General features: G+C 42.0%; 1 protein-coding gene across 1 annotated transcript; it reads right to left on the bottom strand.

Moving 5' to 3' along the window:
- Window positions 1-1,678: 1,678 nt before the first annotated feature.
- On the bottom strand, window positions 1,679-24,563 carry mylipb (myosin regulatory light chain interacting protein b). Its single transcript, XM_088601177.1, has 7 exons — window positions 24,311-24,563; window positions 22,403-22,593; window positions 9,121-9,306; window positions 7,495-7,692; window positions 6,879-7,043; window positions 4,624-5,047; window positions 1,679-3,352 (listed from the first exon to the last, which is right to left on the bottom strand). Exons 1-7 carry the CDS (start codon window positions 24,395-24,397, stop codon window positions 3,173-3,175), a joined length of 1,431 nt encoding a protein of 476 aa, XP_088457303.1. The 5' UTR covers window positions 24,398-24,563; the 3' UTR covers window positions 1,679-3,172.
- Between the last annotated feature and the right edge of the window lie 1,464 nt (window positions 24,564-26,027).

Raw genomic sequence — 26,027 nt, 5'->3', positions numbered from 1 at the left:
AACCCACTAAAAATCCTGTATTAGTTATATTTCAGATTTTTCAGAATCATAAAAGAACAAAAGTGTCCCGACGTCTAAGCCCCTCATGAGAATGGCACCAAGGAGAAGGCAGAAGGTGATACACTGCTGTTTAGGCCAGCTGGAGATGTGAACACTGGCTCAGAGTCCAGAGAGCTGCACCATTGCTTCCTGGAACCAGAAACCTCCAACTGATCTTGAAATGAGTCATCTGTAACCTGTATGAGACCACGTTGCCCTGGAAATGGTAGCCTTCAGAAAGTGTTTTGGGACGAGGCATTAAAACCGAAACAATTAGTTCACAGAGGCAGGCATTCACAACAGTTTCCCCGTAACAGAGCAGTGTTATTCCTTTAGAACTGTTTTTTTTTTTAATAAAAAAAAGCTAACTTTTCTAAATGCAAACTTAATCATGATGCATAAAATGTCATATATCCAATTAACACAATAGCACAAGTCTAATTTATGCAAATGAATAAAGACACCAATTTCTTTTTCTAATGAGCAAATTAACAGAATTGCAAACACTCACTTGGGAGAGCTGTGCTGTTCTTTGGATAGTCAGCAGGCAACAAAGCCAATATAGCATACTAAAGGAAGAGAAGATGTATGCATAAACACAGTATGTCGATTTCCCCAAAAAAGTATGTTTTTACATGTTGGAATTGTAAGCTGTAAACACATCTGATAAAATGGAGGAAAATGAGATAAGACATGGAAATCTTTACATTAAAGTGGAGATTAAGAACCCTGTAATGTTCTAGGAGTAAGAAATTTAAGTGCCAAGGTTCAAATAAGTACTTTGTTGTAGAGCCCCTAATCATCGCCTTTCTTCACAGCCTAATGAACCATCAAAGCAGGAGCTCCATAGAAGACACCAAAGTAACCTGCATCTATTTCAGCATCTATTTCTATTTAATCTATTTGTAAAAGGCAAAACACCCATCAATCCTGCAGTACAGCAACAGTCCAACATAGACTGGCATAGGATTAAAACTGAACAAGAGGATTCAATGAACAGTTTGGTCATAAACTAAACAACTGTGATTATAATCTTTTCAAGAAGCACGCAAGACTTTCTTGGAGTATAAAAAGTATAAGCTGCAGTTTAATTCCCCCTTTTGTCTTCATAGATGCCTGCATTTAATAGGACGCAGAAGCATTTTCTTTTGGATCTCATGACATACAGCCGAGAGATCTCGCAGACTGCACACAGCACTCAAAAGCCCTCATCTATTTTAAAATATGCAAAACAAATATTTCAATTTAATTGTGCTCTCAGGAAATCCAAATGGTGTACAAAACTAAAATGACCACAAATCCATACATTATAAATGGCTCCAGCAGCTCAGTGTACAGCTCAATCCAGCAAATTTATGGATACAGTGAAAAGAGAAACTACTACTAAAAAGTCAGGAGTCCCTGCTTCGGCTTAGGGTACATTACCAGTGAACTTGTAGCCCGTATTTACCCATAGATACTAGGGCCTTTATTTTGGAGGTATCATTCTTTTTCCCTCTTGTGCAGTACATCTCACCTGACGAGAGGTTATAGAAGTTTTATAGCAGGTTACAGAAACTATAACAGCGTTACATGTGAAAGTAAAAACAGCTCAAGCTCCATTTTTTTCCCCAAACCCGCAAAAAAAAAACATCCACCATTTGTATTTTAAAAAACACAAACTTTTATTAATACTTTTCTCTTCAAAGAAATATAAAAGACTGGAGTTATTTCTAAATTTACAGGACAGCATAGTTTTTGCTTCAAAAATGGAAACAAAACCTAGTTGTACAAAGTGAAAAAATAAAGACCCCTGCAATGGCCATACAGTTGTGTGCCATCAGAAAAGACAGGAATTCCTCTTCTATTTATACTTTTGACAAATATGTCTGTGCAAAGAAACAGAATGCATACGGAACACATCGCTGCTACATTAAGGCAAACCCTATGAAGAATAATACACTTAGGAAACATCCTTGGTAAAGTGACAGTGTAGTTTTTTTTTTTAATGCTTTTTTTTTCTCCCATTCACCCCTAGCCTTCAAAAGCAGCTAGTATTGCACTGGCAGATCTACTAGCATCATAAAGATCTCACTAGCTGACCAAAAATAAATAAATAAGAGGGAGTTACAGGTACACACCTGCCAACTGTTCTGAATAGAAATGATTAAAAATAAGGATCTCTTTGTTCTACAAAAAGAAATCTTCTTGCATAAAAGGTAAAAAAAAAGGAGCAAAAATAAACATATAGGTTGGGGATTTATCAAATTCCGATTTAATCTGGACCTTGATCTTGGTTTAACAGCATTTTTACTAGAATTCCACTCAAGTGGTCTCTGCTTGTCTCTGTTAATGGAGTGTCTTTCTGTATTAGTTAGGCTTCCACAAATTTATTCCAGCTCCGTCTACGAAATGTGCTACCAGAATCTGAGCATCATAAAAGCATTTCGCCACCTATGCTAGGAGTGTGAAGTTGGCTTACTGTAAAGCTGGAGTTGAGAGTTTCAGTCTCTGACTAATAGAACACCTGGAGTGTACGGGACATTTCAAACACAGACCTCGGCAGTATTTGGCAAAAAGAAAACCTATTTAAATACTGATGTAGATAAGTCCACTGTATTCCAGATGATTGATCTTGTACTAGGTTTGTACCCTCTCTCCCAGAATACCATTACTGTTGCTTTGAAAACTCAATATCAAAACACACTGGATGCAACAAAATGTACATGTAAATATTGCAGCTCACAGAAAATAGACTCTCAAGAATTGTATGCATAAAACAAAAATATTAAAAGAAAAGTTCTTAAAATGAACTCTAACTGGAGTAAAAGGCATGAGTATGTTTCCTTTACAGAATAAAATAATTTCCTCTTCTCATTACAAACGTTTTGGGCAGTGTGCCAAAAATAAAAGGCAAAATTCTGAAACCAAAAAAGAAACAATTCTAAGAAATCACTCCACTAAATCTTATCAGGTCAACTGATACAATTTTGTTAAAAAATTACACATTTAAAAAAAAAAAACATTTTCCTCATTGGCATTCCTGAATGTTCTTGTAACAGAAACCAATTAATTGCCATGCCGAAAGTGACAGGCAGATGGCGCTGCGGACTGATTGAGATTGTTTTAGCCTGAAGAGAAAAAAAAAAAGGCTTTATGTCTGGCACATCTTGTCGCTTTCGTTGAACTCCCTGGCAGAACAGTTCTGTGGTCCGGCCGCTCTGTGGATCGGTAGCGGTGCTGTGCCTGTCACGGCCAAGTCGAGCAGACTCGTGCAGGTAGGCAGATAAACGTGCTGAATGTGCTCCACTTCGGATCGGCACACCGGGCACAGCTGCGGAACAAAGGAACAAACAGATGAAGACTCGAAAAGCGCACGTCAGCCCTCGTGTGTAAACTGGTGTGCTGCCAGAAAACTGCAACCCTGCACAAGAGTGCCCCTTTGCTAAATCTTGCCCGCGCAGGCATTTCTTTCAACAAAACCATCAGCTGAAGTCCTTCATTTTCATCTGCACGGGGCCTGCAGGATGTCAGTCATGCAAAATGCTACGATTGCAATTATCCCGTAGACAGGGCTACACTTTTGTAAATCTTTACTTTTGGCTGAAAACAATGGAAATAAGCATGAGAAGACCACTAGGCTCTTCCAGCCCTTGTGGTAGTTAGTAGTTAATTGATAGGATCTCATCCAGCTGTTTCCTGAAAGAAGCCAGGGTATCGGCTTAAATTATACGGTAGGGGCATCTGGAACGAGCTACCACAGCCCTGTAAGTAAAGAAGTGCCTCCTGTTCTCCATTTTAAAGACACTTCCACATGACTTCCCTGTGGTCCATGCTTCACTGTTCCTTCAATGCAACACTTGGAAGAAAGCGGTGAGCTTATTACAGGGAGAAAAATCAGCCTTCAAAACTAAGGCTGATGACTAATTCTTTCAACTATAAAAGAAGAAAACCAACTGTAAAAAGACTAACGCCACACAACGCAAGGCTGCTGAGATACACAAGTACATAAGACGGCCAGACTGGCTATATTTTCACAGACTAACAAGCACACGTGCCCTTGAATCTACAATGGGGAATGTCAGCGAAAAAGAGCACTGAAAGCACCTCTTTAATCAAAAGATGCTGTTATCCGTTGCGTCCTCAAGCACGGCTTTCAGTGCATATCATTTTACTTCAGCATATTACTCCTACTTCAGGGTCTGAAACTCAATCACAGCTTAGAGAATATTAATAAACGATGGGATTAGAACAACCACAATTCTACTCCAGGCCAAACTGAGGGATTTCAGATCCAAACTGACGGACGGTACACAGCAGAATACTAGGCAAGAAAAATAACTGGCGCGGGGACCAATTAAGCTTGAACATCAGAACCGGCTAATGTCACCACTGTTCTCTTTGAGCTTCTGGCTGCTGTTATCTCTCCCCTTAAAAGAAACCAAACGCATTTCGCAGCTTGAAAAGACACGCGTGCCTTGCTCCAGCCGTTCCGAAATGCTCGGGAGCTGCAGGGGGAAGCGCTGGGAGCCCGAAGGCCCTCTCCAGGAGAGGAGTACAAGCAGCCGGACGTACGGCATCAGTCAGGGCGCGCGTGCGGCTTACCTGCAGCTGGCTGGCGCAGGACTGGCAGCAGACCATGTGCCCGCAGGGGCAGAAGGCGGAGTTGATCTCCTCCTCGCAGCACAGCACGCACAGCAGCGCCTCCCGCAGCTTCTGCAGCCTCTCCTGCAGCGCCCGGCTCTGCCGGCAGCTCAGGCCCTCGCAGCTGGCGCAGGTCAGGCCGCCCTCGGCCGGGCCCTTGAGCGGGGAGCCGGGGGCGCTGCGCCCGCCGCGGGGCGCCAGGTCCACCGCGCCGGCGCGGTACAGGGCGCGGCGGGCGTGGTCGTAGGCCTCTTTGGACGTGCGCCGGATGTCGAAGACGTACTTCTTGCCCAGGTTGATGTTCTCGTTGAGGAAGAGGGAGGCCAGGTGGCCCTTGAAGTCCCGGCTGTACTGCATCATGACCGCGCTGGTGACCGTGTCACACCTGCAACACACCCAGACCGCACAGCGAGCGTCAGGCCTCCGCTTCTGCCTTGAAGCTTCACCCCGTCTGCTGCTTTCCCAACTTTACTTTACTGTAACTGCTCTCTGGGTTCATTCTGGATTTAAAAGTGAATGCGAGGGATGCTAACGGAACCGCAGTCTCACTAATGACTTCAGAGAAAAGAGCAGCACAAATGAGACATTCCACGGCTCCATTCTTTACCCCTCTGCTCCTACTGTACTTAGAACCACCATCTACTGTCTCCTCTGCGTATTCTCATCGTGTTTATCTTGTGTATTTATTGTGTATTTTTAATTGTTGTCATTCTGTAAAGCGCTTTGAGAAACCACCTTTAAAGGCATTATATAAAATAAAGTTTATTATTATTACTACATGCTAAGGGCACTAGTTAACACGCTGTACTCAACAAGGAGCATATTATTCTTTCAAGCGAGTGCACAGAATCGACGTTTAAACCAGCCTAAAAAGGAGCCTATGGCCAAGTGTACCACTCGTCTCACTTTGGAAAGCTGGAATGGACACGGGCATTGTTTTGGAGAATATTAACATTGCACTGATGAAAACCACCAAGGAGAATAATGGGAATGCCGGGTGTCTGTTTTTAAAATAATATTCTCTCTTCACGGACACAAAACCTGAAATGGACAGCATCTCTTATGCATAACAAATGGCAGGGGGAGCGACAGGATATTAAATTAAATAAATTGAGACACCGGCACCGTGTTCCAAAAAGGAGACAATCCAGTCATTTCTTCCTTTGCCAGTGTCAGGCAAAGCCAAGTCATTTGCATGGGCTTTAATTAGCCTTGATGGCTGCTAGCAATTCAATGAACAAAGCAATCAAGAAAATTCAAGAAGCTTCCCAGCACTTAATTGATTCGAATGCGTCTGAAGGCCGAGATGAGTTGAAAATTGTGGCAATGGTTATTACATGCCTGGCATCCACGGTCTACCATGTTTTGAGTGCAATTAGAAACCCTAATTTGACAGTTCTCGTTTTCAGTGCCCCCTCCTCTTAATTTTCATTAACCCCTCTTTTCCCCCATGGGTACAGACCACAGTGTACTGAAAACTGAGGACAAGAGGCTCTATATTACATAAAGTGATGGGAGAGTGGAATAAAGCTGATAACCCGATTTCTCCCACAAAAGGGCTGGATGAGATTCTGGGTTCGATAAACTGCAGGACTACAGAACAGGTAGGACAGGCTGAATGGTCTCCTCTCGTTTGTAACCTTTCTTAAGATAGGCCTTCTGTCACTTCACGAGACGCCTGCACCAAACTCAGGTTTGAAAGATCGAGTTTATGCAACATTAGCTTCCCCATAACCCATTAATTAATGAAGAATAATAGCCAGGCACCCAAGGGTGGTCTTTGCAAGAGGGAGAAAGGGTTCTGCAACATGACAAAAAGGAGGCGCATGGGAAGAACAGAAACTTTCAGCAAGTAATCCGTTATCACGCACAAATCGCTTCAAACGCCATCTTCACAAATCCAGATGAAAGTAATGGAAAGAAGCACTTGAGTCTATGGAGACAGGAAAATGCCCATTTTGTAATCCTGTCCACTGATGTGGAAAAAGTAGAACGAAACTAAAGCAGGAAAGATGTAATAGCTGGGGACGTTTTAACTGCGCCTCAGTGAGGACAATTTACAGCAAACGTAACATGGCTTTCTTTTAGAAACTTGTCACGAGAGAAGGTCAGTCAACATGCATAATTCAGTGCAAGGCTCTCTTTTCCTCAGACAGAAGCACACCTTTTTTTCCCCCCCTTCAGGTGCAAGTTAAAAATTAATGAGCTGGCAGTACCTGTAGAATGCATGGGTTTCCGTTATTGCTCTGTATAGTCCGCTGGCGGCTCTGGTGCTGATGAGCTTGAACATCAGAACCACGCTGTTGCTGGTTTCCTTCGTGACGGTCAGGTAGACGTTCTTTCCCGACTGAGTTGCGATTTGAATGATTGGGTACGTGATCCTGAAAAAGGGAAACGGATTCAGAATGTACAAAACGCTTCCCAAATGGAAACTTGAGAGGTGCACTGAGAAAAAGCAGGAGGGATTTTTGTACACAAAAAGGGGTGGGTGTCTGCAACAGGCAGCCCAGGAGCCATCAAAAAACAGCTAGACAAGACGGCAGCAAACTCCTAACAAACAGCCTCATTCTCATTTCTAATTTTCTGGGGTCTCTTTTGCTTAGCTGAGCCCTTCTTCAGTCAATTTATAATCGGACAGGCCCCACAGCGCCATACCGAAGTAGAAACCCATGCTTATTACTTTAACACTAAAAAACCAACAACATTCTCCGAATTGAAAGCTACAGTTTTTGATTCCCTGTAGTAGCGGAGGCAATGCTTTTTAATCTACTTCATGTACTCATTTGAGATGTCACACTTGGTAAAAAAATAAGCTTCTGCGTGCTGTCTCACCTGTTCATGACGCTGAAGTCTTCTTTGCAGACGGAGATGCCCTCTGGCCCCACTCCAATCGCCAGCTTCTGCCCCTCTGCGTCCCGTGCCAAGTGCCACTCCACCCCGTAGCTCTCCAGCGAAGACACTAGCTGCAGAACCTGGTACTCTACCGACGCGGGGCTCATTCCCTCCAGTGCTTTGTGCTTTGCAACAATGCTGTCGAGGCAAAAAGAAAAAAAGAAAACACTAGCCCGTCAGCACCCAGCCAACATTTTCCAAGAGGAAATCGAGCAAATACTCCAAGCGGCTGGCTGCCCCCTGGCCACCTCTACATGACCAAAGGTCCTTCACACCTCCCTGCCAGCCAGCAGGATTATCACATCTTCGGGAAACGCCAGGGGCGGACAGGAAGCTAGGGAAGTATGCTGGGCTGCTGTGGCTCCAGACTGGCTCCTCCCACAGGATTTAAACAGACCCGAGCAACATGCCGATCTCTAGTTCGGCCAACATGGAAGAAACCCCAGATGGCGCATGTCGCTTCTCTGAATCCGGTTCTACACATGCAGATCTAAAACAAGGTCACTTTCCGAAGACGGGCCCAAGCAGGACTGTACATTCCTTTGCACATGCCAGGGTGGCGAAAAGCTTTGGTCTGCTGACTGAAAACAAAGCCAGATAAATCATGACAAGAAGCCCCTTTGATCTCTTTGGAATGTTTTTTTTTACATTGGCTGTAAACATACATAAAAGCACGTAACGGCTTTTGTTTACTGATCTGAAGTATCATAACGTTTGGCAATATAAGAAATCATATGGGGGGTGGTTGGGATTTGGTGTTATAGTTATGTCAATGTGGAACATCTTTCAAAAACAGAATCCGTTTCATATTGTTTTTCTTTGAATGTTATTGCATTTATGACCGGTTGGTTCACAATTTCATTATTGACAATAACCGTCCACTTTATCCATCATTGCTCTGTTGTACTAATAGAGAAACAACTATCTGTTCATCTCAGACTTGGAGAACTATTGCAAGAGAACAGTCGCTTATTACATCATACTAACCCACATTTCACAACAAATATTGGAGACTTACCTGCCAAGACTAACAATATAAAAACACCACGATATGAGCTATGGCCATCCTTTACACCACACACCCAGTTACAAAAAACGTTAAACGAACAAAGAAATCCACATTAAATCAAGACAAGAGGGCCATTGCAATGTTCTCCATAACAGCTAAAATACTATGATGCGCTGTGTAACATGTACAACCCCAATTAATCCCATATCTGCTCTACACAATTCACTTTATGCATCTACATGCTTGGAATTTCCTGTGCTAATTCTCATGCAGGTTCTGGCATGAAGCCTTGCTCAAGCTTACCAGAACCCGAGAGGAACAGTGTGTAAACCCACTGCCAAAGCAGTGCTTGCCTTCCCCATCTCTGCAGTTCCTGGGCAAAGAGGTAGCCAGGATGCTAAATAGCACCACCCGAAAAGTATCCTTCCAAACAAGATCCGATAAAAGTACAGGGTGACGCAACTCGTAATCGGATGATACGCTCTGAATCCTTTTAAATTGCACAGAGTTAGGGAATGAATGGAACAGAGGTGATGAAGCCACAAGTCCCAACTCACCTGTTCAGCACCGCAGTGGTCGGCTCGCTTCCACAGAAGTCCTTGTAGAAGTACTTGGCCGTGTTCTGGTTGTAGTCCCCAAACTCCGCCTGAGCCATCAGCGCGCCCAGCTCCTCGGCCTGTTCCGGGGTGCACCGCAGACGCCCCCCGAGAAGGTCGTCTTTCACGTGCATGAAGAACAGGTGCCTGAAGAAGGAGGGAGGGAGAGGAGTCAGCAAGGAGACCCTAGTCCTCCGTTTATGGGGGATGGCGTTTTGAGGTGTTCAATCATTATCCCACAGACCGTAGCTTTGCACTCTTGGTTCCTCAGGCAAATGTCCACACCTGTGGATCCTCTTGTTGGACTACTGCTGCAACAACATGGCACCAGTTGGGTAAAACTAACCTCACACCCACTAACCCATCTCACGTTCCCAATAAATGGGTGAGCAGTCCAGCGCCTGGAGAACCCTGCTTCACAATGAGAGGAAGAGCTGGGCACAAAGGACCCTGAACAAAAACCACTGAACAATGTTTCTACCTTCCTGACCCCCCCCTCATTATGGGTGGTGCTTCATACCACAGCTCAAGAAAGAACTCCCACAGTCCTCCAGCAAAGAGGAAGTTAAGCATTTGTGGAGGAGGAAGAGGAATCACCTGACCCTCAATCTGTAAACTGCCAATTCTCCATTTCCCTGGCTAACACTGCAAGCAAGAAAGACCAAGGTTCTGCACAGAGCCTGCTCCTCAGGAATATATGAGCAGCCCGGCAGTGCTGAGTCCGTCCTCTATTCAGCACGAGCGGCACTGCATGACCATGGGCACCTGGGAAGCCCAGGTCGCCCCTGGCTCAAGTCAAGCCCATGCAAAGCTCAGCCAATTTTTACTTCAACTAAGGGGAACCCCAGTCACACAGCTCAGAGCAAACCACGGGCCTCAACACCCACACTCCGCGCCCGCGCCTTCCGCAGCTCAGCCACGCCCGAGGTCGGGCAGCCACACCTTGCTCGTCTGGTTGCGAGAATCCAGCTGATGCGAGGATCTCATCCAGTCGTGTGCTACCACAACAAAACAGGATAGCCTGTTCCAGACTCCCACAACCCTTTGTGGAAAGAAGTGCCTCCTGGTCTCACTTCTAAAAACTTCCAAAAAAATTCTAAATTGGACCACTAGGCTGACTTTGTGCTTTGAGGCATTTTTAAATACTTCTACTAGGTTCCCCTAGTCTTATCTGTTCACAGATTCAGTTCTTCTAGTTTGTCAGTGTAGAAGATGCAAATAATGGCAACAAACAAACATGAAAAAAGTGTTTAATCAGCAGCTTCTTTAAGCTCAGCTGTTCTTTTCATATTCAGTAACACTCCACACTTATATTCAATTCAGAGCAAATGCCTGGTATTTTGTATAGTGTTTGAATTTTCTTTGCCAATTCTCCAATTTTTAAGAGGAATGGTCCCAAGTTCCCAAGACAGATCATGGTATAGCCTTTTTGATCCATTAACCAGTTTTTATTAAAAGTCAAATCAGTAAAGAATACACGTCTGAACCCATCAAGTGTTTTTTTTGCATATGACTAGCTAGGAGGGAAATGTTCCGCAGTTTGCTTCAGAGCTTCTCAGGTCTATATAAATGTGCAATTGATCTAATAGTCAATCATTGCTTTACTCAAATTCTGCCATGATGAACTGAGGCAATGTGGATTTTATTATAAAAGTAAATTACACTGGGGATTTTTGCAGTCAAAAACTGGATACTTTAAGTTTTAAATGTTACATTTTACTTTGTACAGACTGTAAAAAGTCTCAGGGTAAGTTATATTCATATTGTGTAATGTTTGAAAGAAGTAAATGAGGAAGACCAGCTAACCATATCCTGCATCTCCATTTCTACTAATTCAGCAGTAACTGTTACCTGCTTAAGAATTGTTACAATAGTTAAAGGGAGAAAGGCTACAGTTTGCTATTTTAAACAGTTGCAGCTCTTATCAAGAGGTAGAGTGATCTACAAGCTAGTATCGCTCCTGTATTGTTAGCAATTCCTGACCCCTGCAGCATGCTGCCAACAGATAAGCACAGCTCCCACATGCACAGATATTAACCCTGAAAGCAATAAGGGGTTTTTCCTCCTACGCACTCTAGTTAGAACACAGTTCAATCTGGATGTCTTTTACCAACATAAATGTGCATTTGTGTACAGGCAAAGCATGGTAATATTGACAAAGCATTGGTTTCAAGCATGATTCCAAGCTAATGGATGGCTTCCTCTCATGTGTACCTGTACTTACGATTCAACATCATCTTCATAAACTACATACCACATTCTCAGCAAGCACATGGCCTCCTCCAACATAACAAAACAAGTATAAATGAGCTTAGGCTGCATTTGGATCTTTACCATTTTTAACATGTGCTTTGGACACCTGGGTATGGTGGAAGACATCTTGAAATCTCTTAATTTGGTAAAACTTCAGAATTGTTGCATTTCCTCCGAGTATACCAAATGCAACAATTCTGCACACACCAATGATTATACCTTTCGTCGCCGTCAAAAACCTCTACACTGTGCTCACTACTGGTAGCTTTAACTAGGTTTTGAATTAGGACAGAAAGCGTTTTCCACCAGTTTAGCATGCAAACAGCTTCCCCTACTAGAAACTAAGTTTTATATAACTAAGGAACAAGTAATAGGTTTATTCCATGCTGAAAAAAAGTCTTTTTTTCAGCATGGAATAAACCTATTACTTGTTCCTTTGCAGCCTACGCATGCTGACGCAGCTACCCACCTTTATATAACTAAGTTTCTATAACAAAACTATGTAAAGCTATACACAGTGAATTCATCTTTTTTCAAGTGAAAAGATCAGGAATTAGCAAGAACAATTTCCACACATAAGATGAAATGTTCAAAAGAGCTCAAGCAATACGGAACCTTTAAACAAAACACTTCAGTATGAAAATGAATATTCAGACACCATACATCCCCACACTGCTGTAACCTAATCCTTTTCAACAGAACTGGGTGGAGAGAGAAAACAAACAGGCTGAGAAAAGTTCCCCCCAGCCTGTCTAGAGGCAGAGATTAAGTGAAAACATCACTAGACCAGTTTCTAGCATTTTCCCTGAAGCAAAACACTGTTTTCTTCCCCATCAGCATCGAGTTATTCAGAGTCTCGATGCAGGAGGTGATTGGGGTTACAGGTGGCATCTCCAGCTATAACCCAGGAGTCGGCAATCCAGTTTTACCACACACTGCAAAGCAAAACCTCCAGTCCTCTCGTCAACTCAAGCCCCTTCTGAACTCCTGTCCTTCTCCAAAAAGGAGAGATTTTCTAACCACTTTATCCAATGCAGGATCACAGTGGAGCCAGAGCCTATCCCAGCAAGTAATGGGAACAAGTCAGGGTACCACCTGCACAGGACACCAGTCCATAGCAGGACACACACACGCGCACGCAGACACACACCAGGGCCAATTTTACCAAATGCCTGTTAATCTACCAGCATGTCTTTGAACTGTGGGAGAAAACTGGAGCAACCATAGGAAACCCACACAAACCCACGGAGAAAATACCCATCTCGGAGGAGTTGTAATCCCCCCCAGAAAAATGTAGTCCACATCGCAGCAAGTCTGACGTCCTGCTTCAGATCAATTCAATATCCTCCTCTTAACAAAAGTGGTTATGAAACATAAAGCCAGGCTTTGTGTGGTTTAAACAGAAGAAAAATATCGGCTTTAGATATCCAAGGCCAGGTCCTAGTAGAAACAGATTGTGCAAATGAGCCCGCTTGTTATTTGCTATTCACAGCTGTACAGAACAGTTCTCCACTGTTACAGAGCCAAAGCATGCAGCCACCTAAAATCACCTGGCTGGCAAACAAAACAGACACCTCAAGGTCACTCTCGGTCACTGCTGCAGGAAAGAGCGCACACAAACAGATTAGCTCACCGTTCTGGTGTCACCTGGTGCGCTCAGCTAGAAAAGGGGCTGGAAAACAGCAAGGCTAAGTCTCTCAACCCATTATCAAACACAAACCAAAATTCTGGCACACTGTATCAAAACGGTTCTCCATTCATTTTTAAGCATAATAAGGAGAAGGACTATTAAATTTACTTTCCTATACAATGTGTGTGCTATTTGTCTCTAAAGTTTAGCAAACAACCACTTTAGTCCTATCAAGCAGTAAATAGCACTTTCTCTAGTGCTAAAAATGGCTGTCAGCACTTGTCTGCGAGTACCTGAGGCAAAGTAGATGTCCAGCACAATGCACGGTTTAGTCATGGGTTCAATTCCAATCATGCAGTGGAAAAAAAGCAGATTAAAAAAAAAATAAGGGTCAGCAAAAACAGTTCACCCAATAAGGCGAGAAATCATTGCTTGTCTGTCAAACCTGATCACGTAGCAGTCGGTGTGACCACTAACACTCAACATTCCAGGCAAAACTGATCACCTTTAACAAGATAAAAGCCAAGAACAGAGGCACTACTTTACACAAAGAGTAGTGGCTGGGTAGTTTTAGACTCCCGCATTTTGTCCAAGTCAATATTTAGTTATTTCTTGAAAGAAACTAACGCTTCTGTGATTATTTAGCTACCACCAAACAGTCCAGGTAGACTGAATGGCTTTTCTTGAGATCCATAATAAAACAAAAACACTGGAATTTTAACAGTGTTTGTGGATTGAGCACTTTCAAAACCAATCTTGTTTAGAAGATTTGGCTGCTGGTTGCATTTACGCAAAACCTTAGCATACAGGCACACAAAGACACCAAACAATCACAAAGCTACAGTATTACAAAGAACTGAGTTAACTCTTGAAACAGTATCCAACACCACGGTTAACTGATAACTACCTAAGAAACGGATACTAGTATTTATGAATAGATTTACATTTAAAAAAATTAAAAAAATAGCAAAGCTGGACAAAAGAAGAAAAACAATGCCTGAAAATAAGCACATCCCAGCTCTCACTGGACACATGCAGCTAAAATTCCTTAATTAAAATTAACTGAAGGTCCCACTATGGGTGACTATTTGACTATGAAAGGGCACCTGAAATGCAGAGAGAGGGACAATGCAGATGAGCCATCACACTGCCACTCATCTGTCCTCTTTCACAAGGTTGTCTCTACAGTGGGCCCTTTCATTGCAGCAGTAAGAAGAGTCAGCACACAACTCTCCCCAGCTACAGTTTCATTCAATTCTTTGAGCTGGTCCCTCTAGTCTGAAATAACAAGGTCCTTCAGATGGCAAACCCAAAAGGGAGAAGCATGAATTCACAATGATTAACTGTAAAACTATCTGCCCTCCCATTGTAGCAAGATTTACAGGCAATGTCAGCAGAAAGCCATTTTACGGAACCTCGGCATCTTCACTTTATCAAGACTCTTAAGAGAGAAGCCCATTTCCCATATTCTTCAGCTAGACTCACTCCCTGTGTAATCCTCAGACTTGCGCGAGTAGAATTTGAAACTGTTTCAGCAGAGCTGCTTTTGAAACAATGTTGAATTTCCTTTTATTTGTTGCCCTGAGACTGTAATGAATTGTTTGACATAATAAGGTGTCAGAAGATTTGTTCCATCATATAAATGGAAATCAATTCGTTTTGTCTTTGCAGGGAACCAAGAAACATTCCTGTCAGTTTAAATTTGATTATCCGAGATTCAGAAAGAGCAGGCGGTGAATAATTTGCTGGTGAGGTCTGAAGAAAATGCTTATTTTTTTAGGTCTTGGATCAATCCAATAGGAAATCAAGCCTTGAACCTGGTGTTTTACTAAAGCTAAATGGAAAAAGGGGATAGCAAGACTAGACACAGTAGACAGCCACAGTGAACACACCAGGGCCATTTAAATAAGAGGACCTTGATGACCACAACCATCATTTTTGCTTTTATACATCGGTGCATACCTGGATCAAAATGCTAGCAAGTTGCTTTGTGCGCAATTTCCATACACTACCATCCTCAGAACTGCTTCGATAACCCAGCAAACCAAAAACATTTTTTGCTGGCTCAAAAAATAGTCTTTTGATAGCACAGACACATAACCTCCGTTTAATTTATCTAACACAAGGCCGAAGTGAAGACAGATCCAGTCTTTCAGCCACTGCAACCTTCTGGCAGAAAGATGGTTGCTCACATGAAGATCACCCCCTGCTCACTCTTACAGAAGAGCTCACAATAAGATGCTGGTTTGGGGAGTTATCTGGAAAAACGAATTCCTTTTTATATAGAGAGGTCTAAAACAAAAACAAGGAATTGTTGAAAATAACACAAACAGCTGTAGTTTTATTTCCAAACGTGATCACACAAGAGTATCTGCTTCACATCAGTTCTGCTCAGCTAACTGAGGCTCTGCTAATCCGCCTTCAACCAGTAGCTCAAGTGCTCCATTTCAGCTACCAAGAGCTTCTAAAATCAGAATTGTGAGCAAGAGCTGGATGGAAACTAGTTGATCATTCATGCAAATTTTCTAGTGCTGGGCATTTTAAAGAATCTTCTCAAAGACTGCTTTACAGTTCGTCCAGCTCCTGAGTTTAAATGTGGCCTCACCACAAAAGGAGACTGAACAGAAAAGAAGAGAAGTTAACCTCCACTTCATTTAAACGCTTTAAATTCAGCTTGTGGAAGAAAGGTTTATTCCCGCTTTCAGTGGCTGGCCTTTGTTTTCATCCACACTAGTATAATTGATACAGAAATAAAGGAACACTGTAGGCAACTATGACTAACAATCACTTGAGTAATTAAGAAGCCATCTTCGGGAAGTGTCATTAATAGGCTTCAAATCCATTCACCAGTCAGGAATATTAATTTCTAAGGAATTAACTCTCCTGCAAAAAACCCTTATTCTTTGACGTGTGCCAGTCAGAGTTCAGAGAGTTTATTTAAAGCAGTTCTTTACATGCTCGAGTGTTGTTAAGCACGGTGCCACGTTGTGCATATTTAATAAAACGATGGCTCAGATTAAAGCACTGAAAACATTGTGTTGACAGGTCATCTTTTGTTCAGCTGGAATGCTGAACTCATGTCCAGAGCTGGGCTAATTCAATTTGACAGCCATAGACTTACATGCACATTAGACCAGGTCACTGGTCCATGTCTGAAGGGTTATTGGAGTTAAGAATCCGATTCCGGCCCATTAATACAACAGCTTTTAGCAACATACAAGGGTGTGGTGTATTCTTCACACCAGTAGGGAATATTCAATTCCCCATTTCACAATGAAAACCAACCATTCATTCGACACAGGTTCATTATTTGTTTATGTATGAAAACTTCCCCCCACCCTAGTAAAAGGAAACCTCAATACACAGTTGTTACACTGGACTGGCTCAGCACATGGCATACATTTCTTTGTCTGCTGAAGTGACAAAGCTCACCCTTATGGATTTCTTAGCACAGATGCAACAAGACTGCCAAAGAGGTCTCTTCTCACCAAGAGTTAGGACTTGACAATGCAGGCAAGTCATGGAAGTACACTTATTCACTAAATATATCTATATAGATACATCCCTGAGAATGCATGTCACATGCACATTAGAATCATAAGAAACAAATGGAAAATTAGCAATAGACAAGCACACCTCTTTTCTGCGGAATGGCTTAGCATACAACTGAGAAACAAGTTTAAAAGAAAAAAAAGCTTTTTAATTTTTTTTTGGGGGGAGGGAGGAGAATAACCAGGCGTAAGAAACACAAGTGGCCAGTCTCTGAAAAAAGAAAACAACTGCGGCTGTTAATCTAAAGCCACAGAACTCGAGACACCCCTCCCTGACAAAAAGTCCCTCTTAAGTGAAAACAGAAGTCTCTGCCCGGAGACAGAAGGTGTGGGCCAATCAGGAGTGAAGTTTCATACTTTGCTGGGCTGTGCTCCAACAGTGGGGCTGCAGAGCAGTCAAATAACATATCTTGGAGCTATTAGCCAGAGGTTACTTGGAGTCATTGAACTGAAGTAACACCAAGAGCTCTAAGCCACCCCACTGACACATACAAAAACAGTCACCTTTAATGAGCAGATCGAGTCATAGTTTCCTGCAAAGGGAAGTTAACACCATGGCTGGGTCCTCTAAAAAGTAACACAGTTTGGTAAACTGACAAGTTTCCAGCCTCAGTATTAATCACACTTCACAGCACAGTTCTCAAACTAGCTACAGCAGGAAAATAAAACTGCCGTTTCAGATGCCATAAGAAATTCAGAACCATATTCACAAATATTTCAAATGAAATTAAATGGAATAAGCAGGTATTCCCCATCCACAAAGCAATTGTGATTATCTTGCTCTGCTACAACAACAACAAGGCTTGCAAGTCAATTTTAATTGATCACGCACCTCATTTCCATTGCAAATAAACGAGGACTGAAGGTTACCAACAGTCAAACACACCGCAGGAAAAAAAAACAAACATTCTATTACAACAATAGGTTTTCAAAGCTTTTGAAACCTTACCTCTACCAGCGCTTCTTAGAGAGGGAAGGAGCAGAGATCTGCTAGAACATGCACCAAAATGAGACTCCAAAAAAGAGAACACAAACAGGGGGAAAAAAAAAGAGGGCAGGATCTTTGGCTCAATAATAATGCAAGACCATTAAAGTGCTGCACTTTAAAAAATGTTAAAGATATTTTGGCCCAGAGGAAAATTCACTGATCAAAAGCATACGTGGATAATCATTTCAGGGAGCTCAATGAGTATCCAAAAACATGGCATCTCATACGCTGCCCTATACAGCTGGGTTCATTTAACCACAAGCACTGGACATGTCAGTTTCGCACTGGCTGCAGCCAGGTACAGTAAGCTGCTGCTGAAAGACCCGATACAAGTGAGTGTCTGCTGATCTAGTTGAGGCTCTGTCCTCTCCCCGAGGCTGAAGTGCTGTACCCCAGTCTCCAGGAATGAGGAAGGGGTGCTGGAGAGCCACGAAAGGCCCAGGCTGCTTTCTTCAAAAGCGAAGCCACTGTACACTGGAGAAACAAAGCCCCCCTTGCCTGATGTTGCAAGACTACGGACCCCCAATGCAAGATCAGCGATTTACACAGTGGCCTTCGAATCACATGCCTTACACTCCACACACTATGCTTGGCAAACGAGGCAATTTGCATTTCTATGGCAAACACCATCTTCCGTGCAAATACTCCACATAGCTCTGGCAAAAATAAAAACCCAAGATAAACACACTCGTAAAGAAAACCTGCTGTGCAACAGAGCATATAAAAATGTTGCAAAGTTTACACCTGCTAGATAGTAAAAGATTAATTAAGAAGGGGTTCTTTTCAGCTTATTCATTGCAGATGGGGGCGGTATTAACATAGCGGGCACTCTCAGGATAACGTGCACGCTGATCAGAATGTTAAACACTTTCCAAATGGGGAAAAACATCAAAGAATTGAACAACGGTTACAAACCAAATGCAGCATTCATGAGGATACGGCTGAAAGCTGTTCAACAGCTCGATCAGTCACACAACATTCACTAGAGTCAAAAATTGTCTCTCGCTTCCCTCCTCCCAAGAATTACATAATTGTGTCCAAGAAAAGATTTTTTTGAGACACAAACTATTCCTGGCTTCATTTAACAAAAAAAAAAAAACATGCCCAGGTGTTAACACCCTATAATTTCTATGGAAAAATGAATTTTCACATACAGCAACGGCCATACACCAATTGTTTTTCAGAATGTCACAAAATACCAGATTATGCCAGCAGCGATTAAAAACAAACCTAACCATGTCAGAATACAGAATGAGAAAAGTAATCTTTAACTACAGGCTAATAAAAAAACTTTTTTTCCTTCAGGTGACAGACATAACTCAAGGTTAGAAGGCGTGTTATGTATTCACAAACAGGACAGACAAGAACATTTCAAAACAATATCAAACAGGTCCTTAATCCCTTTATTTCTTAGAAGGAAGTCAAGTTTTCCCACGTTTTAGGAGTACTACTGCATCAGCTGCAATAACAAAAGAAAAACATTTGCCAAATGCTCTTAGCAGAAGCAAGTATTTTTTGGAAACTACTGGCAAACAGTTCTGTAACACTCGATATAATCTTCCCTTCCAATTAAGTGATCTGATTTAACACAATTTAAATGCATTAACATTCAGCAAAACCAAAAATGAAATTTTCATTACTGGTATCAATGCTGTGGTATTTCTTTAAGAAAACCACAGCTACAAGGTCTTGTTTAAGGCCTGCACAGGACCACAGAACTGGTCCTATATTTACCATATACCAGTTTAAATTCCATGCCAGTCACAAATGCTATTTTAAGTCCACACTTCAAGGTAATTTTGTGCATTTAGTAGTGAACACACAGTGCTATGGCCCTAAAGTGCTCCTGTTAAACTCAGGGTCATGATAAATCATTCTGGAGACGAGATTAAATAGAGAGGACATACAATGGATCTTGACAGCCCTACTGCTGGTGTATAACCAAGCCCTTCAAGCCATACGCTTAAAAGTCATGAATAAACAGACAACAGAAAAACTTCACTGTAGTTTAAAAAGGAAGCATTTTCACTTATAGTGTGGTGTGGTTCTAGAAGACAAACCCACATGAAGGAATAGCACTAATCTTGTGGAAAAAAAAGCTACAAGCATAAAATGAAGCTTGTTTCCTCACAGTCTTTAAAAGTTTAAATTTTGCTTTTAACTTATGCAAATCCCTACTTTTGTCAATATCTGCTTGAGCAGACGGTCCTTGTTCTTTTAAAGATCTAGAGCAAACAAACGGAGCTCTTTTACCATTTGGGCTGGTTATAACTTGACCTACAACAGAGGGACTGGTAAGACCTAATTGTCCAAAGTAGTTTAAAAAGCGGTTTAAAGTGAAAACATTAAAAAGTCACCTTCCTCCACTGTGGAGAAAAGTAGCTTAGCCATCAAAACAGTTGTCTTTCTTTCCTGTGAGCCCAATGTAGGTCAAAGGTGAAGAGACAAAGAGGGTTATGAAATCTGCCACCAGACCCCAGCAGGACAGGGAGCTTTGTACAAAGTACAGGCTGAAGAACAAAGGGGGTTTTGAGGAGGCTGAAATGCTCTCAGCTCGCCTTCCAGTTCAGCAGTGACTCAAAACTGGAAAATAAACTGCCGTCTCCGTCTGCGTTCCAGCTCCGACTCTCTCAGCAAGGATCATAAACACCCATCTCCTTTGCTGACACACAAGCTATTCTTTTCTCAACTGTGTATGCTTCCGCTCTGAAAAAAGTAATACATAATAAGCCAGCAACACAAAAAGGCAGTCAACAGACTACCAACGGTGTGTGTGTGTCTTGCTATATCCCTACCCTCATGAGAAGAATTTCCCTGCATGGAACTTAGAGAATAATTTATCTTCCATACTGGTGTGGGTAGCATTAACTGATTGGTTTTTGTCAGACCATTAATGAAACCCCTGCAGACACTCGGTGGTTACCAGGTAACTTTAAAGCAGCAAACTAAAAACAGTTTTAGCTTCTTGTGTGCTCTTATACACTTACACAACACATGTAAGGGCATTGGAAGCACCAAACTATTCTCAATCATCCTTCCCTGTCACACACTAAAGACATTTCTAACTACTGAAAGACTACAAACCACTCGAGTTCCAATGATATACAGTAGATGGAAAATATTGAGTCTTTGCCCAAAAGGTAGGGGATTGGCCAAATATTTTCAAAAACTTTCAAGCATCCATTTCCCTGGGCTTAATGCAGAATACCTGTGTTACCAGTTTTAAAAGATCAACATTTGAAATCGCAAGTACTCATCTTTTTTTACTTGTTAACTACACTGGGAGGGGAGCAATAAAACCTAAACATTTTTAATTAAACAGCTATAAAAATAGACATCCAAATAGGATCAAGTCCCTTCCTACCATAACTTACGATAACGTCACACAGGTAACTTCAGAATGTTCTAGAAACTTTTCCAAAGCTTAATGATCCACCGGCTGATTTCCCCACCTAATGCCTCTTTTTAAAGTGCGACAGCCCCCCCACATTTGCTTTAAAATTGGGCAAACCCCTAAAAGTGCCGTTTAAATTTCTCATCCTGTGATCACAATATCGTACCAAAATGGGATCACCTGGGGATGTTCCAAAAGAAATCACAACTGAAGCGGTGTAATTCAGCTGTGCTTTCTCCTTGAACGTCTATATCTTACCATGATCATGAATCTACAGAAAACACCACTTGAGTTTCACCTCTCCTACCTACAGTATGCTCACCACAACTGGCTTCTTTGCCTTCTAAGGAAGATTTCCAGTTTCTACTGCTCATTTAGCACATTCGAATCAAAGATCATCACAGGAAGAAAGGGAGCTACAACCTCAATATGCTAGAACAAATCTCATTATAATAGGGCAGCACCCTACTAATCATGTCCATGGACTAAGTAGTACAAAAGAAACCATTAGGGCAGCTGTCCAGCGCAGGATTAAAAGGCAATTATTTCTGTGCTGCTTTATTTTTAAAAAATCCAGTCTTTTAAACCACTTCTGTTTTTTTTTAATCTACTACAAATGTGCAAGCAAGTCCCCAAGACTGAACAATTCCCTCCCATCTCACAGTTGTTGAGACACGTTCTTTGATCAAAGAACTAGAAAATCCCTACAGCGGAAGAACAACAAAAGAGCCAGATCTGATCCTGAACTGCCGAACAGTAATGTGAATACTTCTGAATCCGATTTGAAACAACAGAGGAGCTTGCAATTCTACTTGGAGCAAAAGGGTTCGGAATATAAGTTATGACGAACACCAAACTGAAATATAAAATATGGAAGACGTTACTAGTTCCTATGGCAATTTTTAAAGCAGAAAACTTAGGAGGCTTTGGGACCCTGGGGGATTTCTTTAGTTCATGTAGGAGGGAGGCTGTACTTCCTGCTGAGGCTCTCATGAATGACCTATAATAACACACAGACTGAGGTTACTACAGGGCATTCTACTGTACAGCGAACTGCAAGAACTTCAGATGTACTACATGTTCTGCCACACATTTGACTATTTATGACATTTGTCTGGAGAATTCAGCCTACGCGTGTTGACAGGAGTCTCCTACATCTGTAGAACGCATGTATGCAATTTGCAAACTTTTAATAGACAGCATAAAACAGAAAACAAAACAATAAGGCATTGTAATGAATGACGAATGTATATTTACACCTTTTGAGCTTAGTAAAATGCTGAAAAATCATTTCGACCAGAAAGTTTCTTTTTGACTGGAAGCTTCCGTTAAACCAATCTGTTGGGATGCGTTGCTCGAAAGGGAGCCTGGTAGCTCCCATCACCCACCAAGGACTAAAACCTTAGAGAGCAAGAAGTCTGCTGTACCTCGTCTGCTCCTGCAGTATGAGATGAGGCTCCACAAAAAACTTGACTCTCAACTTCAGCCTACAGGGTGTCAGGCTATCCATCTGCTGGGAGATCCTATTTCTCAGATTCAGCCACAGGTTCTCTCCTTTGCTGCCCGAGAACTGCAGCCCAAAGTAATCCACTTCTATAATGCCCAACTTCCTGCAAACCTATAAGTTAAGAGACAAAAACAGAAGAGAATGGTAAAGTTTTAAATGCTAGTTTAAGTAGCATTGGGTCTTTTAAAAAGAAATCTGTATTATTTTTAGGAAGGTTAGGTGGTAGGTCCTTGGGTTAGAGTCAGAGCTAGGAGATCTGTCTGTGTGGAGTCTGCATGTTCTCAACAGGTGCACGGTTTCATCCCGTCTAACAAGGACAGAAGGCTAAATGGTTATGCCTGTGTGAGGTCCTTTATTTTAAAGCTATATTTGTGTAGTTACGTCGATATTTTAGTCTACAGTTTACACACCAAGTTCTACAAGACTTTTGGTTGGGAAAAGCAGGCGGTACGAATCCTCAAGCGCAAATTCTGCACATTTCCTCTACATTTTTCAGCTGTTACCTTATATATACACTAATACTTAGAGGACGTTTGAATTGTTTTCATAAATAATTTAAATGCTAATAGCTTTGCTAAAAATTGTAACCATCATTAAACTCAGTTTATGTAACTGCCTTGCCAATCTGAACATGTACTGGTATTATGTAACGCGTTTTAAACTAGACTGTTTTCTGAAGCCGCTACGATAGATTAATAAAACACGATTCGGAAACCATTTCACACGTTCTGCACTGGTATCAATTTTTAATCAGAAATGCACATGATCAAAGCAGAACATGCTAAAAATAGACAAGCAGTCGCTGCATCCTACATTCGAAGGCCTTTTTAATTGAAACCAGAGCCATGCTAATCAACGCAACGTTTTAAATTAAACAAGACGACCGCATTGTCTCATTCAGTTGCGTATTAATCGATTTACTTAAGTCTTTGGCCATAAACTACAGACCGCCAAATAAGGTACTGCACTGGGTAAGACCTGTAAACCGCCACAAATGACTATTTTGTGACACAGGAACAGGAATAACGTGTAATATTCTTGAAACATAAACAGTTTCTCTACAATCTAACGTGGAAAGAAAACGCCAACTAAACTTTAAATCTCAAAATGTGCCAGATGTTTCCTGCCTTTTTTTTAAAATAAAAAGCAAAATGAATAAAACGCGTTTTGCGGAATGACCCGTAGTAACCCCATCACTATAGTGTGACCTTTTTTAAGTGTAATGGACGAGATAAAAAAACGCATAAAGTTACAGTTAAAAAGAGAAACATTAAACAATAGTATTACAACAACCCCGCTTTAAAACGTACACCATGGTTAAAATAATCCAGAGTTAGCTCGCTTAATTGCTCCAAGACTTAATTTCGTTACAATGACTGTGATCCTAACCAGAAAGTGTGCTGAAAGCGGGCACACGGGCAGTCTTAAAATTAGCACATAAACCCCACTGTCAATAAAAGTTTTTCAAAAGTTTTACCCTTTCCTAAAAAAGTCGAACTTACAGCAAAAGAAAGCTTTGAAGAGATTTAAATACACAAGAGAAAGAAAACCGATGTTCCCATTTTGACCGATAATAATAATGATCATGAAATTGTCCAGCACACTTGGAAAGCGAAAGACTACACGCTGAAATGTACTTTATCGCAGCGATTTTCTGAAGTTGCGGGGGAAAAAACAGACATTTCAAGCGATTCTTGATTCTGGTTGGTTCGGAATGGAAACAGAATCCCTCACAATCATAGCTGGAATGGAGAGAATCAGCCGAGGCGCAGTTTCTCTCAAGGAAAGCGAAACCAGAGCCGCAAACCCCTGCCCGACAAAAGCCTACCTTATTCAGACAGTCTTCTCCATTTGCCTTCGGGTCCACCTCCACCTCCATTACCACCGAATCCGGCCGTGTAACATGGCAAAGCATTTTGGTGATCAATGTTTATCTTTGGTCTTCCCCTCCTTTATTAGAAAATAACAAAACGAGCCTCTGTCTCTTCCTCGAAAAACCCTACATCCAGCCCTTATTCACTTCCCAAGTCCTTCTTCTCTGCTGTCCGTCTCCCAGCTGTATTTCAATGCATTGCGATGCAAAACAGCGCAGACGTCAGCTTTCCCCAGCCCAACCAATCCTATCACCCTACTCATACGGGCCAAAACCGGCGAGCCAACTGCAAGTGCTGTCTTATCTAAGATGGGGAAAAAAAAACATTGAGTAGCAAAAAAGCATGGGTTTACTGTGGAGCCCTCATGCGGAAAGTGGAGACATTGTCTTCAAACGCAGCAGGGAACATTTGATTTTGTTGTTGAAACAAAAAACTTGGGGCTGCCGGAGTATAATGGCGGTAGCGCGTCAACTCGGGTGGGTGCGGAGGGGGAGTCGCGGATGGTTGGGGGTTAAATTCCCATGTGAGACATTGCTGTTGAACCCTTGAGCAACGCTTCACCTGAACTATTCCAGAACAATACCCAGCTGTCCAAATGTATAGATGTGAATGTGCTGCATAATTATAAGGTATTATTGCCAAGCTACTTCGCTTCAAACGAAGGCAAAAGGTTGTCTGCTACCAGGTTTGTGAGGGACCTCTGGGGGCTCTTGTAGACTCGGGGTCCCCTGATTTAGCAGGGCTTACCATCACGCTACTGTGCCTCCCATGAACAGTGACACCTAGATAAATATGAAGTGTAAGTGATGTATTTTTGCATGTGCATTCTCACCAAAAATGATCTCCACAGACAGGAAGAAAGGTTTTCATAAAGTCACCTGGAGTGACAGCAAACAGGAAAACAAATATGTCTTAAGCATATGCTTGCATTCAATTAATCCGTTAATTATAATTACATTATTTCTCATTCACAGGCACCTGAAGCGTAGGAGGTGTGCGAATGACACTGAGCCATGCTTGCAAGAATGCTATGTGTGAACACTGCTCTTTTTTGTAGCTGAATATGAATTTATGCAGCTCCAAATACACTTCTAAAAAGATTGCCTGGGACTCTGTGTGTGTGAGACGGTCTTGATAAGTAAGGAACGTACTGTCAATGAAATGTGTTCAAATTAAACTGTGGCTACTGTTGCCAATTGTACAGATTGTAAAGAAGCATGGAATTACAGCAGTCATTTTGAACTTTACAGTCTACAAGACCAGAAACCTGAATAGTGCTTGACACAGGCAACAAATTCACAGAGGAAAGACTGCACATGGACCTCATCTTTCTGTCAGTGCATATTTTTGCTGCTGTGGCTCTTGCAGGTTCTGGGAATAACTTCAAGCATTTATTTGGGTGGAAAACGACATTGCTGCCCAACCTGTATGAGACAGAACAAAAGAACCAAAACTCATGTTGAGAGCAGTGGCCAGAACAGAACAGTTTAACAGGAAACAGAAATCATTAGTATTTCACAGTTTGTTTGGTTTCTCTCATGTCACACCCAAACACACACTCCCTTCCATTTTGATCACCCTTGTACAAGAGGAATGGGAATGCTCTGAATATCATTACCCCTACCTATATACTTCCCAAACCTTGACATGTTAAACTGAAGTCCTGTGCAA

This window comes from Lepisosteus platostomus, chromosome 12 (assembly GCF_059453375.1).
Source record: "Lepisosteus platostomus isolate fLepPlt1 chromosome 12, fLepPlt1.hap1, whole genome shotgun sequence".
In the NCBI taxonomy this organism is placed as follows: Eukaryota; Metazoa; Chordata; class Actinopteri; order Semionotiformes; family Lepisosteidae; genus Lepisosteus; species Lepisosteus platostomus.
This window is presented reverse-complemented; position numbering and strand designations above follow the sequence as displayed.

What these genes read in the sequence shown, in the direction of transcription:
- mylipb (XM_088601177.1), bottom strand. Translation starts at nt 24,397, where the DNA reads ATGCTTTGCCATGTTACACGGCCGGATTCGGTGGTAATGGAGGTGGAG. An exon ending in GAGAAGACTGTCTGAATAAG is followed by an intron (nt 22,594 to 24,310) that starts GTAGGCTTTTGT and finishes CTTAACTTATAG; the next exon opens with GTTTGCAGGAAGTTGGGCAT. An exon ending in CCTGCGCCAGCCAGCTGCAG is followed by an intron (nt 3,353 to 4,623) that starts GTAAGCCGCACG and finishes TTTGTTCCGCAG; the next exon opens with CTGTGCCCGGTGTGCCGATC.